Raw genomic sequence first — 15,241 nt, 5'->3', positions numbered from 1 at the left:
ATATAATAAAATGATCAATAACATTCGACCTGGTAGTGTGTGTTTATAGTAATCGTAAAATATATATATAGAATTTAATAAAATTAAATACAATAAAATTAAATGGTAAAAGTGAATACGAAAGTGTTGTTACGTCACTGCGAAGCGCCCGGTTCTTTGCGCATGCGCATATCACAGCGTGGCACCATTTTGGGTCTCCGGGCTAACATCGGCGAGCGGTCGGTGTTCGCTTTCATAGCGCGTCGTTTCACTATCTGGTTTATTTTTCCCGCTTCAACATTAAAGTTGAGTGAACGGAGAGTTCGTTTTCTGCCTTCACATCGGAACCCGAATCTTTGTTCGTGTGACAGATGGACGGAGAAGAGGACGACTTAATGACCGGGAGCCGCTCCGGTAAAAACTCCGCTTTGTTTTAACCAACCAGCTAACGAGCTAACATAACTAGTAACCGTATATACCGTCCGGTAACCGGATCCGTGTGTTTACTGCCCGTCAGTTTCAGCCGATTAACGGAACACACCAACGGGTGATGAGCCCCCGAGCTGCCCGGTTATAGATTGAGTGTTTCTGTTGTCAGAAGCAGGAAATGTGTCCGCTGTTAGCGTCATGAGCGGCGGACAAACCGCGTCACAGACTTCCTGTTTATTTCTGTTTATTAAGAAGGAGATGTTTGTGTTTATTAAGAGATGTTTGTGTTTATTAAGAGGGAGATGTTTGTGTTTATTAAGAGATGTTTGTGTTTATTGAGAGGGAGATGTTTGTGTTTATTGAGAGGGAGATGTTTGTGTTTATTAAGAGGGAGATGTTTGTGTTTATTGAGAGGGAGATGTTTGTGTTTATTAAGAGGGAGATGTTTGTGTTTATTGAGAGGGAGATGTTTGTGTTTATTAAGAGGGAGATGTTTGTGTTTATTAAGAGATGTTTGTGTTTATTAAGAGGGAGATGTTTGTGTTTATTAAGAGGGAGATGTTTGTGTTTATTGAGAGGGAGATGTTTGTGTTTATTAAGAGGGAGATGTTTGTGTTTATTAAGAGGGAGATGTTTGTGTTTATTAAGAGATGTTTGTGTTTATTAAGAGGGAGATGTTTGTGTTTATTAAGAGATGTTTGTGTTTATTAAGAGGGAGATGTTTGTGTTTATTAAGAGATGTTTGTGTTTATTAAGAGGGAGATGTTTGTGTTTATTAAGCGGGAGATGTTTGTGTTTATTAAGAGGGAGATGTTTGTGTTTATTGAGAAGGAGATGTTTGTGTTTATTAAGAGGGAGATGTTCGTGTTTATTAAGAGATGTTTGTGTTTATTGAGAGGGAGATGTTTGTGTTTACTGAGAGGGAGATGTTTGTGTTTATTAAGAGATGTTTGTGTTTATTAAGAGGGAGATGTTCGTGTTTATTAAGAGACATTTGTGTTTATTGAGAGGGAGATGTTTGTGTTTATTAAGAGGGAGATGTTCGAGTTTATTAAGAGATGTTTGTGTTTATTGAGAGGGAGATGTTTGTGTTTATTAAGAGGGAGATGTTTGTGTTTATTGAGAAGGAGATGTTTGTGTTTATTAAGAGGGAGATGTTTGTGTTTATTGAGAAGGAGATGTTTGTGTTTATTAAGAGGGAGATGTTTGTGTTTATTAAGAGGGAGATGTTTGTGTTTATTAAGAGGGAAATGTTTGTGTTTATTAAGAGGGAGATGTTTGTGTTTATTGAGAGGGAGATGTTTGTGTTTATTGAGAAGGAGATGTTCGTGTTTATTAAGAGATGTTTGTGTTTATTGAGAGGGAGATGTTTGTGTTTATTAAGAAGGAGATGTTTGTGTTTATTGGGAGGGAGATGTTTGTGTTTATTGAGAGGGAGATGTTTGTGTTTATTGAGAGGGAGATGTTTGTGTTTATTGAGAAGGAGATGTTTGTGTTTATTAAGAGGGAGATGTTTGTGTTTATTAAGAGGGAGATGTTTGTGTTTATTAAGAGGGAGATGTTTGTGTTTATTAAGAGGGAGATGTGAGATTAAAACTGAAGTTTCCTGACATGTTGTCACTTGAACACTTCCTCCAGCTCTTACATATTTCATGTTCCCTCTCCGTGTTTGTGTCCAACATCAGCTGCAGGTCCTGTGTCATGCCATTAACGTGTGCTTCACGTGTTGTGTGTTCTGCAGATGACGGAGGCGGCACTCCGGTTCAGGATGAACACCCGGCATCCGACGGCGACGACATGAGGAGTGAAGGGCGGCAGTCTGAGGTGTGACTGCTTAGTGACTTGTTTGTTTGTTTGTTTACAGCCTAATAAAAGAAACCGGAGGAACATTTTCCAAACATGCAGATAACAACCTGTAAACGAACATCTGGAGTCACATCGACGAGCAGCTCACTTTGGTGCTTTTGTTTCGGCAGGATGAGGGCAGCAACAATGAAGTCGCCATGGAGACCGGCGGGCGAGCCAGAAGCTCCGACAACCAGGGCCACCGGGGGGCTGACAGTGACTCGGAGGGCGAAGCTCCCAGGAGCCACCGGGGCGGAGACAGAAGTGACTCGGAGGCGGAGGCCCTGCCTCCCGCCGACAGTGACGATGACTCTTTGGTCAAACGCAGGACAAGCGCCTCCGACAACGAGGAGGAGGAGTCTCCGGTCAAACGCAGGACGAGCGCCTCTGACAACGAGGAGGAGGATTCTCCGGTCAAACGCAGGACGAGCGCCTCCGACAACGAGGAGGAGGAGTCTCCGGTCAAACGCAGGACGAGCGCCTCCGACAACGAGGAGGAGGAGTCTCCGGTCAAACGCAGGACGAGCGCCTCCGACAACGAGGAGGAGGAGTCTCCGGTCAAACGCAGGACGAGCGCCTCCGACAACGAGGAGGAGTCTCCGGTCAAACGCAGGATGAGCGCCTCCGACAATGAGGAGGTGGAGGAGTCTCCGGTCAAACGCAGGACGAGTGGGTCAGACATGGAGGACGGGTCGGACCAGCCCAAAGCCTCAGACAGCAACTCGGACAACAAGGACGCCAAGCCGGCGCCGTCCCCGGACCATCGGTCCAACGGAGACAGTGACTCTGACACAGAGACGCCTGCCAGATGCAAGGCGGCACCGATAGACTCTGATGAAGAGGAGAAACGGGAGGAGGGGGGAGGAGGAGGAGGGAAGTGGAAGGCTGTGATGCAGTCTGACAGTGAGGAGGAGGAAGGACAGAGGAAGGCTGCAGCAGGCAACGATGGAGAGCAGCCGCAGCAGCAGGAGGAGAGGAGGAGGAGGAGAGACGACAGCGACGAGGAGGACGAGAAGCCAGGTACTGACCTAGAACCAGCTGACTATAATCCAGTGGGTTAGGGTTAGATCCCAGACGAGCCCCCATTTATGTTCCGACCTGCTGATGAATGAAAGGATGCAGCTTCAAAGTTAAAAGTGTGTGTGTGTGTGTGTGTGTGTGTGTGTGTGTGTGTGTGTGTGTGTGTGTGTGTGTGTGTGTGTGTGTGTCTGTCTGTCTGTGTGTCTGTGTGTGTGTGTGTGTGTGTGTGTGTGTGTGTCTGTGTCCAGTGAAGAGGAAGAAGGCCGTCCTGTCCGACAGCGAGGATGAAGATGAAGAGAAGGAGGACACGCCCGGTAAGGTCATGGTCACATGTTGACGTGTTTCAGACGTGCGAGTCGATCACGTGACGACAAATTGAAACCTGATTATATTTACACACGTTACCGTGGCGATCATCCCACATGTGAACACGCTACATGCTTGGGTCTGATGTGAGTCGTGGTTCCTCCCAGCGGTGAAGCAGACCCGGCCGGTGTCGGATGACGAGCTCTCTGACAGCGACATGTCTGGCGGTCCTGATCCGAGTGTGGCGGCGAAGCTGAAGGAGCTGGGCTCTGACAGCAGTGAGGAGGAGGGGGAGGCGAAGGGGTCGGGGCAGAAGGACCAGAAAGCGCTGTTCGGCAGCGACAGCGACTCCGGAGACGAAGAGGAGTGAGTCCTTCACAACTTCTGTCTTCAGGAGGAAACCACCTCCAGGTCCAAAGTGACCTTTGACCCCCGTGTTTGTTGATGTGACCTTTGACCCCGTGTTTGTTGCAGGAAGATGATCGCCGACATCTTTGGGGAGTCGGGAGACGAGGAGGAGGAGGAGTTTACGGTAAGGATGGTCTTCAGAGTGTAGATCTGACCGGTTCTGACGGACCGCTGGTTCTGACTGCTACTAACGGAGCGGGTCGTCCTACAGGGCTTCAACCAGGAGGACCTGGAGGGAGACAAGAAGGACAAGAAGACGGTGGAAGATGACTCGGACTCTGATGAAGGAGTCGACCGCAGCGGGCAAGAGTAGGTTCTGGAAGCTGGGCTGTGATTGGTTGATGATGTCAGACAGAAGAGTCAGTATTGATTAAAAAAAGTTGTGTGTGTGTGTGTATCTCTCTCTGTGTGTCTCTCTCTCTCTGTGTGTGTGTGTATCTCTCTCTGTGTGTCTCTCTCTCTCTCTGTGTGTGTGTGTCTCTCTCTCTCTCTCTCTCTCTCTCTGTGTGTGTGTCTCTCTCTGTGTGTGTCTCTCTGTGTGTGTGTGTGTGTGTGTGTGTGTCTCTCTGTGTGTGTCTCTCTCTCTCTCTGTGTATATCTGTGTGTGTATCTGTGTGTGTATCTGTGTGTATATCTGTGTGTGTATCTGTGTGTATATCTGTGTGTGTATCTGTGTGTGTATATATCTGTGTGTGTGTATCTGTGTGTATATCTGTGTGTGTATCTGTGTGTATATCTGTGTGTGTATCTGTGTGTGTATATCTGTGTGTATATCTGTGTGTGTATCTGTGTGTCTCCAGCACCAGCTTCATGTCAGACTTCGACATCATGCTCGCTAAGAGGAAAGCGATGAACAGCAGGAAGCGGCGTCACCGTGACGGAGGGACATTCATCAGCGATGCCGACGACGTGGTCAGCGCCATGATCACCAAGATGAACGAGGCAGCAGAGGTCCGTCCCCTCCACCCGTAGCCCCGCCTACCTTCTCTTTCAGAAAAAGAGCCTGTGATCCTCACTGACTGTCTCCAACAGGAGGATCGAACTCTGAACAGCCAGAAGAAACCGGCGCTGAAGAAGCTCACGCTGCTGCCGCAGGTGGTCATGCACCTGAAGAAGTAAGAGCTATTTTTATTATTATTACTAATACTATTATTACTAATATTATTATTGTTACTAATATTACTATTATCATTACTATTGTTATTACTACTATTGTTGTTACTACTATTACTAATATTATTATTATTATTACCATTGCTATTATTATTATCATCATTACTATTGTCATTACTATTATTATTACTATTATTATTACTATTATTATTATCATCATTACTATTATTATTACTAATATTACTATTATTATTATTACTAATATTACTATTTTCATTACTATCATTACTAATATTATTATTATCATTACTATTATTATTACTACTATTAATACTATTATTATCTACTACTCTACAGATTATTGTTACTACTATTACTATTATTATAATTATTATTACTATTATTATCATCATTACATTATCATAAATATCACTACTATTATTATGATTATTACTATTACTGATTGTTGAACACGCTGGTTCTGAGGCTTGGTTCCGGTCTTTGTCCCTCAGGCAGGACCTGAAGGAGACGTTCATCGACAGCGGGGTGATGTCGGCCATTAAAGAGTGGATCAGTCCTCTTCCAGATAAATCTCTGCCGGCTCTGAGGATCCGAGAGGAGCTGCTGAGGATCCTGCAGGAGGTGGTTTCACACACACGTCCTGAAGCTGCAGCTGAAACACTGTTTTCTAACTGTTAGTTTCTCCTGCAGCTTCCCAGCGTGAGTCAGGAGACGCTGAAGCACAGCGGCATCGGACGCTCCGTCATGTTCCTCTACAAACATCCCAAAGAGTCTCGATCCAACAAAGACCTCGCGCTCAAACTGATCAGTAAGAACAGCTGTCTCACACGCTGCTGTAGTGCCTGTCTCTGCCTGTAAGGGGCAGCACTGATGTCTGTGTTGTGTCCAGATGAGTGGTCCCGTCCCATCTTCGGTCTGACGTCCAACTATAAAGGGATGACGAGGGAGGAGCGTCAGCAGAGAGACCTGGACCAGCAGATGCCTCAGAGACGGAGACTCAGGTCAGCCATGTTATTTAACCAACCCCGGTTCTGTTCTGGTTCTGTTCTGGTTCTCGGATGTTTTCATGTCCACAGGTCAAAGTTTTCCACTCTGATGAACTGTTAGCATGTGAGGCGTTTAGGGAACATCTGTACATGGTAACTACAGGAAATAACCTGTGCTGCATCTCCCTCTAGACATCGACTCAGTGATGTCATTCTCTCTTTTTAAAACGCGTTTCATAAAGTGGTCATTGAAGCCAGAGTGTCGCTATGGAAACAAGAGTGGCAGGACAGATGTTCTTCATCCCTCTTCATCCTCTCGTTTCACCCTCAGTCAGCCTCAGAAGGTGGAGAGGGCGGAGTCACCCGACGTCTTCTCTCCACCAACCAGGTCCAGTCTGCATGTGTCCGACGCCGACCGCACCGTTTACCAAAGAGTCCAACTCTAATCACAGTTTACCAAAGAGTCCGACTCCGACCGTGCCGTTTACCAAAGAGTCCGACGCCAACCGCGCCGTTTACCAAAGAGTCCGACGCAGACCGCACCGTTTACCAGAGTCCGACTCCGACCGGGCCGTTTACCAAAGAGTCCGACTCCGACCGGGCCGTTTATCAAAGAGTCCGACTCCGACCGTGCCGTTTACCAAAGAGTCCGACGCCAACCGCGCCGTTTACCAAAGAGTCCGACGCAGACCGCACCGTTTACCAGAGTCCGACTCCGACCGCGCCATTTACCAAAGAGTCCGACTCCGACCGGGCCGTTTATCAAAGAGTCCGACTCTAATCACAGTTTACCAAAGAGTCCGACTCCGACCGCGCCGTTTACCAAAGAGTCCGATTCTAATCACAGTTTACCAAAGAGTCCGACTCTGACCGCGCTGTTTACCAGAGTCTGACTCCGACCGCGCCGTTTACCAAAGAGTCCGACGCCGACCGCGCCGTTTACCAAAGAGTCCGACTCCGACCGCACCGTTTACCAAAGAGTTCGACGCAGACCGCACCGTTTACCAGAGTCCGACGCAGACCGCACCGTTTATCAAAGAGTCCGACTCTAATCACAGTTTACCAAAGAGTCCGACTCCGACTGCGCCGTTTACCAAAGAGTCCGACGCCGACCGCGCCGTTTACCAAAGAGTCCGACTCCAACCGCGCCGTTTACCAAAGAGTTCGACGCAGACCGCACCGTTTACCAAAGAGTTCGACGCAGACCGCACCGTTTACCAGAGTCCGACGCAGACCGCACCGTTTACCAAAGAGTCAGAGTCCGACCGCACCGTTTACCAAAGAGTCCGACGCCGACAGCGCCGTTTACCAAAGAGTCCGACGCCGACCGCGCCGTTTACCAAAGAGTCCGACGCCGACCGCACCGTTTACCAAAGAGTCCGACGCCGACCGCGCCGTTTACCAAAGAGTCCGACTCCGACCGGGCCGTTTACCAAAGAGTCCGACTCTAAACGCGCCGTTTACCAAAGAGTCCGACGCCAACTGCGCCGTTTACCAAAGAGTCCGACGCCGACCGCACCGTTAAAGGTTTCCTGTTTACCTGGAACACAAAGTCATCTGCATGAAAACAAAGAACACTGAAGGAAGTTTTATTTCTCCTGCTTGTAGCTGATAACTCTGAGCTGTGGTTTGTGTGATGGAGACTTTAGTTCTGGTTCTGGAGCATCTTGTTTCTTAGTGAACCAACTGATCCAGCAGGTGCCGCTGCTGCACACATGACTGAAGCTCCTTTTATATTCTCACTGTTAATGTCTGTAACCGTGAAGGAAACTGGACTCTAGCTATTCTGCTGGTTTCTGGACTGTCAGGACCTAGAACTGGATCCTTGTCCTGCAGTCCAGACTCGGGCTGCAGGTTCCTGTCAGACCTGTGATCAGTGGCTGCTGACTAACCTGCTGTGGTGGTTCTGATAACAGCATGGAGACGTGCCGGCGGTCGGTCCTACAGACCCAGGACTGGCAGCTCGTTCCAGACCGGCCCCTGATCCAGATTGTGTTTCTGTGTGCAGTTCGGGGGGGCAGACGCCGCGCAGGGATCTGGAGAAGCAGCTGACTGGAGAGGAAAAGTAAGTTCTGCCTCTCAGTGTGTCACCATGTGACCTCCAGCAGCCAATCACAGCAGAGCTGCTGCGGTTTGAGTTCTGACTGCAGTTCTGTTGATTCAGAACACGGACCCCAAGCGACAGTCTGCTGGTTCTGTTCAACAGAACTGGGTCTGTTTGAAGTCACTGAGTTCCTCTTCCTCCCTCAGAGCTCTACGCCCCGGCGATCCCGGGTTCTGTGCCCGGGCCCGGGTACCGATGCCGTCGAACAAAGACTACGTGGTCCGACCCAAGTGGAACGTGGAGGGCGACTCCAGCAGGGTGAGTCTGATTTATTCACCCGGAGCCTTAAAAGAGCAGCAGAACGCCCCCTGGTGAACGTTTCATCTCTAAACTTAGTCTGACTTTAATTTTAAAAAGAGGTACCGTGTGTATCCAGCGGGGGGGCGCTCTAACCGCTTTATGTGGAGCTGCTTCTGTTCTTTAATACATCAAATTATAGGTTTACTAATGATCCTTATTCAGTTTAATTACTAATTTGCTAATTCATATTTCAATGAATTGAATTAATTCAGCTGTGAATCATGTAATTATATTATATCTATAAATATATTCAATAATTTCTCCTAAAAGAATTACAATGTTTTAAAGATGATATTAATATTGTTTTGTTTGAATATTGAATTAGAAGTTATAAAACCTCATTATTACTATAAAACACAGAACAGCTGAATGTACAGGTGATCAGTTACCTGCAGCCGCTGAGGGTTAGGTGAAGTGAGGTCAGGTGAGGTGAGGTCGGGTCAGGTGAGGTGAGGTGAGGTGAGGTGAGGTGAGGTCGGGTCAGGTGAGGTCGGGTCAGGTGAGGTCGGGTCAGGTGAAGTCGGATCAGGTGAGGTCAGGTGAGGTGAGGTCGGGTGAAGTGAGGTCAGATGAGGTCGGGTCAGGTGAGGTGAGGTCAGGTGAGGTGAGGTCGGGTCAGGTGAGGTGAGGTGAGGTCGGGTCAGGTGAGGTCGGGTCAGGTGAGGTCGGGTCAGGTGAGGTCAGGTGAGGTGAGGTCGGGTGAGGTCAGGTGAGGTCAGATGAGGTCGGGTCAGGTGAGGTGAGGTCAGGTGAAGTGAGGTCAGATGAGGTCGGGTCAGGTGAGGTCGGGTCAGGTGAGATGAGGTCAGATGAGGTCGGGTCAGGTGAGGTGAAGTGAGGTCGGGTCAGGTCGGGTCGGGTCAGCTCAGGTCAGCTCAAGTGAAGTCAGCTGCTGAGCTGTGATTGGTCCTCCGTAGAGCGGCTATAAGAAAGCCACCAGCCTGCTGGAGAAGCACAAGCGTCGCTTCGCCGAGCAGCGGAAGATGAATCGGCCGCAGGGCGCTGTGAAGATCAGCATCGAGGGCAACAGAATGCCGCTGTAGTTCCTGCTGCCGCCTGCAGGGGGTAGTAAGTCTGTCTGCACGGTGTGCAGCCTGCAGTGGTCCTCCAGTTCGGATCCGAGTGGAACATCTTTCATGTTCTCATCAGTCCGTTTAAAACTCCACACATCTGCAGGAGGTTCAGATCTACTTACTGTCGACTGCGTTGCCATGGCAACGCTTCAGAAGAGCACTGACAGGCTTTCTTTATCCCGGGACGGAGCATGGAGTGGGGCGTTGGGTCGAAGTGGGGGGCGGGGCATGAGGTGTGGGGGCGGAGCGTGGGGCTGCACGACTCAGGAAAGAATGAGAATCACTTTCTTTTTCAAAAGAAATGTTTATTACAGCAGATTCTCAACCTACGAACACAATGCGTTCCGAACAGCTGTTTGTAAGCTGAATTGTTCGTAAGTCGTTATATATTAAATTAGCATTTAGCACTAGCATTTGCTTTCTTAGGTATGATAAACACGTGAGAAACGGGTGATAAATATATGAGAAACGGTAAAGTATCCAAGATGGTACGAACTAAGATGAACACAACAACGAAGTGAGTGTTGGAGCAACGAATGAAGTGTTGGAGATGAGCCGGTGCTGCTCGGCGTGGGTTGCGGCAGAAAGGAGAATCAGTCGGATGAGGCGCGCTGTACAAAATACGAACTTGCGAACGCAATACGGCATTTTACGAACATTTATGGACATCCGTCAGCGGTTGTTCGTATCTACGAATGTTCGTAACTCGAATGTTCGTAAGTTGAGAACCCTCTGTACTTTGATTTACTGATTACAAAAAAATGTTTTATGCCTCTTACATATAATAGTTAAATGATAATTAAAAAAAGCAAATAGTTGATTAATTATTAATAATCTGAGAATTCAGAGTCTGAAGAAGGTTTACGTTACGTTTTATTTTACGTGATGTTAAAAGGAGTTAAATTTGGTGAACGTGACTCAAACTAACAGAAGGATTTCTTATTGGTTGGTAAATGAAGTCGTTTGGATGGAGACAGGAAGTCCCGCCTCCGTCGTTACGTCTTCATGTTTCTGCATGTTTGTGACATTTGAACTGAAGTGAGAATCATCTGAGTTTCATCGTCTTCATGTTTCAATGTTGATATCCTTGAAACGACTTCCTGTTTCCTCCGCAGGGTACTGTGAAGAAAGGTTTGTCGCGCGTCGACAAACAGATGCGTCGATTCGCTGACATCCGGCGTCTGACGAAGACGGGTCACGCCGTGAAGATCAGCGTCGAAGGGAACCGGATGCCGCTCTGATTTTTGTTTTTTTTAAACCTCTGTAGGAATTCTTCAGTTTTTGTCTTTATATCGTTTTGTGTGTCGCCCCCCCTCCCCTCCACCAACACCATCACCCCACTCAGGTCCAGCTCTGGTCAGAGGTCAAGTCACTGAAACACGTCGGGTCTCTGGGCAACAAACAGGAAACTTAGAAAACAAACATAAACTGCTGATTTCAGCTGTTAGCTAGCTCTCAACGTTAGCTTATGTAAGCACTAAACTACATTAGCTTCACCTCTAATCCAACCGGATCCTCAACGTTAGCGAATCTTCACATCTGCTAAAGTAAAGCTAGCTAATGTTAGCTCATGTTAGCAGTCAGCTGGAAGTAAATGTGAAAATAATTGAGGTTAGCTTCACCTCAAAACCAACTAAGATGGCTAATGCTAGCAGTTAGCTATGTCTTAAAACTAAAACTACAAAATTAGCTTATATATCAGTTAGCTATGTAAGCCATATTTTAGCATAGCATTACCTCATGACAGCTGTCAGCTATGTTAGTACTAGCTACAAACCAATTGGATCCTTCATAACTAACATCAGCATCATGTTTGTGTTACCTCTGGGCTAACTAGCATTCATATTTATCTCTACATTTATAACTAATATTAGTTATACGTTGACTTTACTTAAAACTAATCTAACAATTAGCATAAAATCAGTCGTTGGCATTTAAAACAGTTGAATCTTAAACGTTAGCTACTGTTAGCAGTCAGCAACGTTAGCTCCAAATAAACAGGAGCTTTATCGTTAGCTTTACCTAAAGCCAACTTCGTTAGCTAATGTTAGCTTTCAGCTACATTAGCTTGATTCCACAGTGCTGACTAACCTTAGTGCTGCGTTATCTTCAAGTTAATGAGCTGTTAGCTACATCAGCTAGCTGTAATCTGTTTGCTTCCAGTGTAGCGTTAGCGTGAGTATTTTTACAACCATTTGAATCTCGATTCAAAATCTGTCTTCAAACTGGTTGAAAGATTCAGAAGGGTGAATATCTGATTGTCAGATTTTTCACCTATTTGAAGAGAGAAAAGCTGAAATCTGGATGAAGTTTATTTTCAGGTTTTTAATTTAAATCCGGTTTCAGATGTATTTAAAGTTTCAAGTTTCATTTAAAGCTGATTTTAGTTTCTTGCTCAGAGTTCCTTGACGTTGTTTCATTATATGAAGCTGTTTGTCTCCGAGCACCCGTAGGGTCCAACAGAACCGCTTCAGAACCGAGGTGACCCACGGACTGGGGCGCTGTGTGAACGTCTGTTCTGATCACATGATGCTTTTCTTAATAAAGACTCAACAGAAACTCTTTTCACTTCTTCTGCTGCTCGCAGGAAGTTCAAAATCCTACAAACAGAAAACCACAGGGTTCTGACCAGAACGCAACAATGTTCATGTTGGGCTGAAATGATCCACAAGAACAAAACAAGTCAGAATAAATTCGATTTAAAATAAGATGTCATTAATTTACAGTGGGTACGGAAAGTATTCAGACCCCTTTAAATTTTTCACTCTTTGTTTCATTGCAGCCATTTGCTAAAATCATAAAAGTTCATTTTATTTCTCATTAATGTACACTCAGCACCCCATCTTGACAGAAAAAAAACAGAAATGTAGAAATTTGTGCAAATTTATTAAAAAAGAAAAACTGAAATATCACATGGTCATAAGTATTCAGACCCTTTGCTGTGACACTCATATTTAACTCACATGCTGTCCATTTCTTCTGATCCTCCTTGAGATGGTTCTACTCCTTCATTGGAGTCCAGCTGTGTTTAATTAAACTGATTGGACTTGATTAGGAAAGGCACACACCTGTCTATATAAGACCTTACAGCTCACAGTGCATGTCAGAGCAAATGAGAATCATGAGGTCGAAGGAACTGTCCAAGGAGCTCAGAGACAGAATTGTGGCAAGGCACAGATCTGGCCAAGGTTACAAAATAATTTCTGCAGCACTCAAGGTTCCTAAGAGCACAGTGGCCTCCATAATCCTTAAATGGAAGAAGTTTGGGACGACCAGAACTCTTCCTAGACCTGGCCGTCCAGCCAAACTGAGCCATCGTGGGAGAAGAGCCTTGGTGAGAGAGGTAAAGAAGAACCCAAAGATCACTGGCTGAGCTCCAGAGATGCAGTAGGGAGATGGGAGAAAGTTCCACAAGTCAACTATCACTGCAGCCCTCCACCAGTCGGGGCTTTATGGCAGAGTGGCCCGACGGAAGCCTCTCCTCAGTGCAAGACATATGAAAGCCCGCATAGAGTTTGCCAAAAAACACATGAAGAACTCCCAGACTATGAGAAATAAGATTCTCTGGTCTGATGAGACCAAGATTGAACTTTTTGGCGTTAATTCTAAGCGGTATGTGTGGAGAAAACCAGGCACTGCTCATCACCTGCCCAATACAATCCCAACAGTGAAACATGGTGGTGGCAGCATCATGCTATGGGGGTGTTTTTCAGCTGCAGGGACAGGACGACTGGTTGCAATTGAAGGAAAGATGAATGCAAGAAAACCTCTTCCAGAGTGCTCTGGACCTCAGACTGGGCCGAAGGTTCACCTTCCAACAAGACAATGACCCGAAGCACACAGCTAAAATAACAAAGGAGTGGCTTCGGAACAACTCTGTGACCATTCTTGACCGGCCCAGCCAGAGCCCTGACCTAAACCCAATGGAGCATCTCTGGAGAGACCTGAAAATGGCTGTCCACCAACGTTCACCATCCAACCTGACGGAACTGGAGAGGATCTGCAAGGAAGAATGGCAGAAGATCCCCAAATCCAGGTGTGAAAAGCTTGTTGCATCATTCCCAAGAAGACTCATGGCTGTACGAGCTCAAAAGGGTGCTTCTACTCAATACTGAGCAAAGGGTCTGAATACTTATGACCATGTGATTTTTCAGTTTTTATTTTTTAATAAATTTGCACAAATTTCTACATTTCTGTTTTTTTTCTGTCAAGGTGGGGTGCTGAGTGTACATTAATGATCTGAAAGAGGGAATTCAGTCATTTGATCATTTTCTTTTTATTAAGCACAAATTAAAGTCGAAGCAGAAAGAAGCGTTTTACAAACGGACTCGGAGAGCAGGACGTTTCCACGGCGACACCTCTTCAATCAGCTTTATGGTGCTTATGCTGCAAAACCTGCTGTTGATTTAACACATTTTTAAAGGACTTTTCTGCATCTATTCAATATTTCGGTCAAAATGTTCATATTTATCTTTTAAAAACTGCAGGTTCTTGAGGTTAAATTAGAAAAATATTTAATTTGGGCTGCGTGTGTCCAATTATATTTATTTCAGATTAAATGGGATCTTGCTAAATGCTGAACTAAGCTAACTGTTCAGCTCTAACACTAACAGTTGAGCTCAAAGTATGAAAGACAATAACTGCCAATAAATCAAAAAATAAAGAAAAACGTTTGTTGTAATTGTAAAAAATATTCAGTTTTAATGTAGAGTCAAAGTTTTGTTTTAAAACTTCAAAATGAGAAGAATAAAGTCGAAAATTGACATTTTATCTAAAAAAAGTTAAAACACCAAGACAAAATGTCAACAGTCAAAAACTTCACATCACATTGTTAAGAAAAACAAAAAAGAAAACAGTTATTCTGTAAATAAATGTCTTTAATAGTTTGATGTGTGACGCACTGCTTGGTTTCATGGGAGGAGCTTCAGAAAGTTCTTACGTTTTTAAAAAGTTTAAAATCTAATGTAGCGAGTACGACGGAGTATCACGGCCACATAAAGAAAAAACAAGAGGAAGTTCTGGATTTTTATTACTTTTCATTCCAGGAATTAAGTAAAACTTGAGAGTCAAGTCGAGAATAAAGAAAAAACATTGGGAACGAAGTGGAAAGATCGGGAATGAAATTGAAACATCGGGAATAAAGACAAAATGTTGACAATAAAGTAAAAATGTGAATTTATTCAAAATATAGTTAAAATGTTAACTTTATTTTCAACACTTTGACTTTATTCTATAAATGCACCAAAAAAAAAAAAAATCGTCCTCTTATTTTTTGTCCTTAACGTAATTGTAATAATCCATCGTAGAAACTTAGCGGTCCAAAAAGTGACAACTTGTTTTCTGTCACGCTGTTCAACGTTGCTTCGATGTGTTGTGTGCGTGCGTGCTTGTGTCGCAGCGTTCCCGTGGAAACCTGCCATCCTGCTGCACCACTGGAAACAAAACTCAACTGGAGTTGTGTTGTAGTTCAGTAGAGTCCCAGCAGGAGGCAGCGATGGTGCATTCAAGTGACGCTGTAAAAAACTGCTGCGTGATCAGTTCGGTTCAAACAGACTTCGACATGAACTTTAAAAGCAAGAAGCTGAATTTGACCAAAAAGAAAATTCAGTTCGCCTGGAAACAGGATTTGTGTTTAATTTACTAAAACTCAGATTTCA

General features: G+C 45.3%; 1 protein-coding gene across 3 annotated transcripts; it reads left to right on the top strand.

The window, feature by feature from the left end:
- The first annotated feature begins 175 nt into the window (after window positions 1–175).
- LOC138635251 (protein IWS1 homolog) lies at window positions 176–12,143 on the top strand. Of its 3 annotated transcripts, XM_069722634.1 has the most exons (17): window positions 176–393; window positions 2,150–2,232; window positions 2,385–3,273; window positions 3,522–3,587; window positions 3,747–3,945; window positions 4,054–4,111; window positions 4,199–4,296; window positions 4,788–4,938; window positions 5,020–5,102; window positions 5,613–5,742; window positions 5,812–5,929; window positions 6,011–6,122; window positions 6,439–6,495; window positions 8,116–8,172; window positions 8,358–8,469; window positions 9,429–9,579; window positions 10,700–10,791. In XM_069722634.1, exons 1-16 carry the CDS (start codon window positions 351–353, stop codon window positions 9,552–9,554), a joined length of 2,382 nt encoding a protein of 793 aa, XP_069578735.1. In that variant the 5' UTR covers window positions 176–350; the 3' UTR covers window positions 9,555–9,579; window positions 10,700–10,791. The 3 variants fall into 3 exon arrangements, with proteins under 3 accessions (XP_069578735.1, XP_069578734.1, XP_069578736.1); XM_069722633.1 differs by lacking the exon at window positions 9,429–9,579 and having other exon boundaries at window positions 10,700–12,143; XM_069722635.1 differs by lacking the exons at window positions 6,439–6,495; window positions 9,429–9,579 and having other exon boundaries at window positions 10,700–12,143.
- The last annotated feature ends 3,098 nt before the right edge of the window (window positions 12,144–15,241 follow it).

This window comes from Brachyistius frenatus, unplaced genomic scaffold, assembly GCF_029030835.1.
Source record: "Brachyistius frenatus isolate BFR_SWC_R1_liver_20210118 unplaced genomic scaffold, ASM2903083v1 Contig_299, whole genome shotgun sequence".
NCBI classification, from domain to species: domain Eukaryota; kingdom Metazoa; phylum Chordata; class Actinopteri; family Embiotocidae; genus Brachyistius; species Brachyistius frenatus.
The sequence above is the reverse complement of the archived record's forward strand: the minus strand, read 5'-3'. Positions and strand labels throughout refer to the sequence as shown.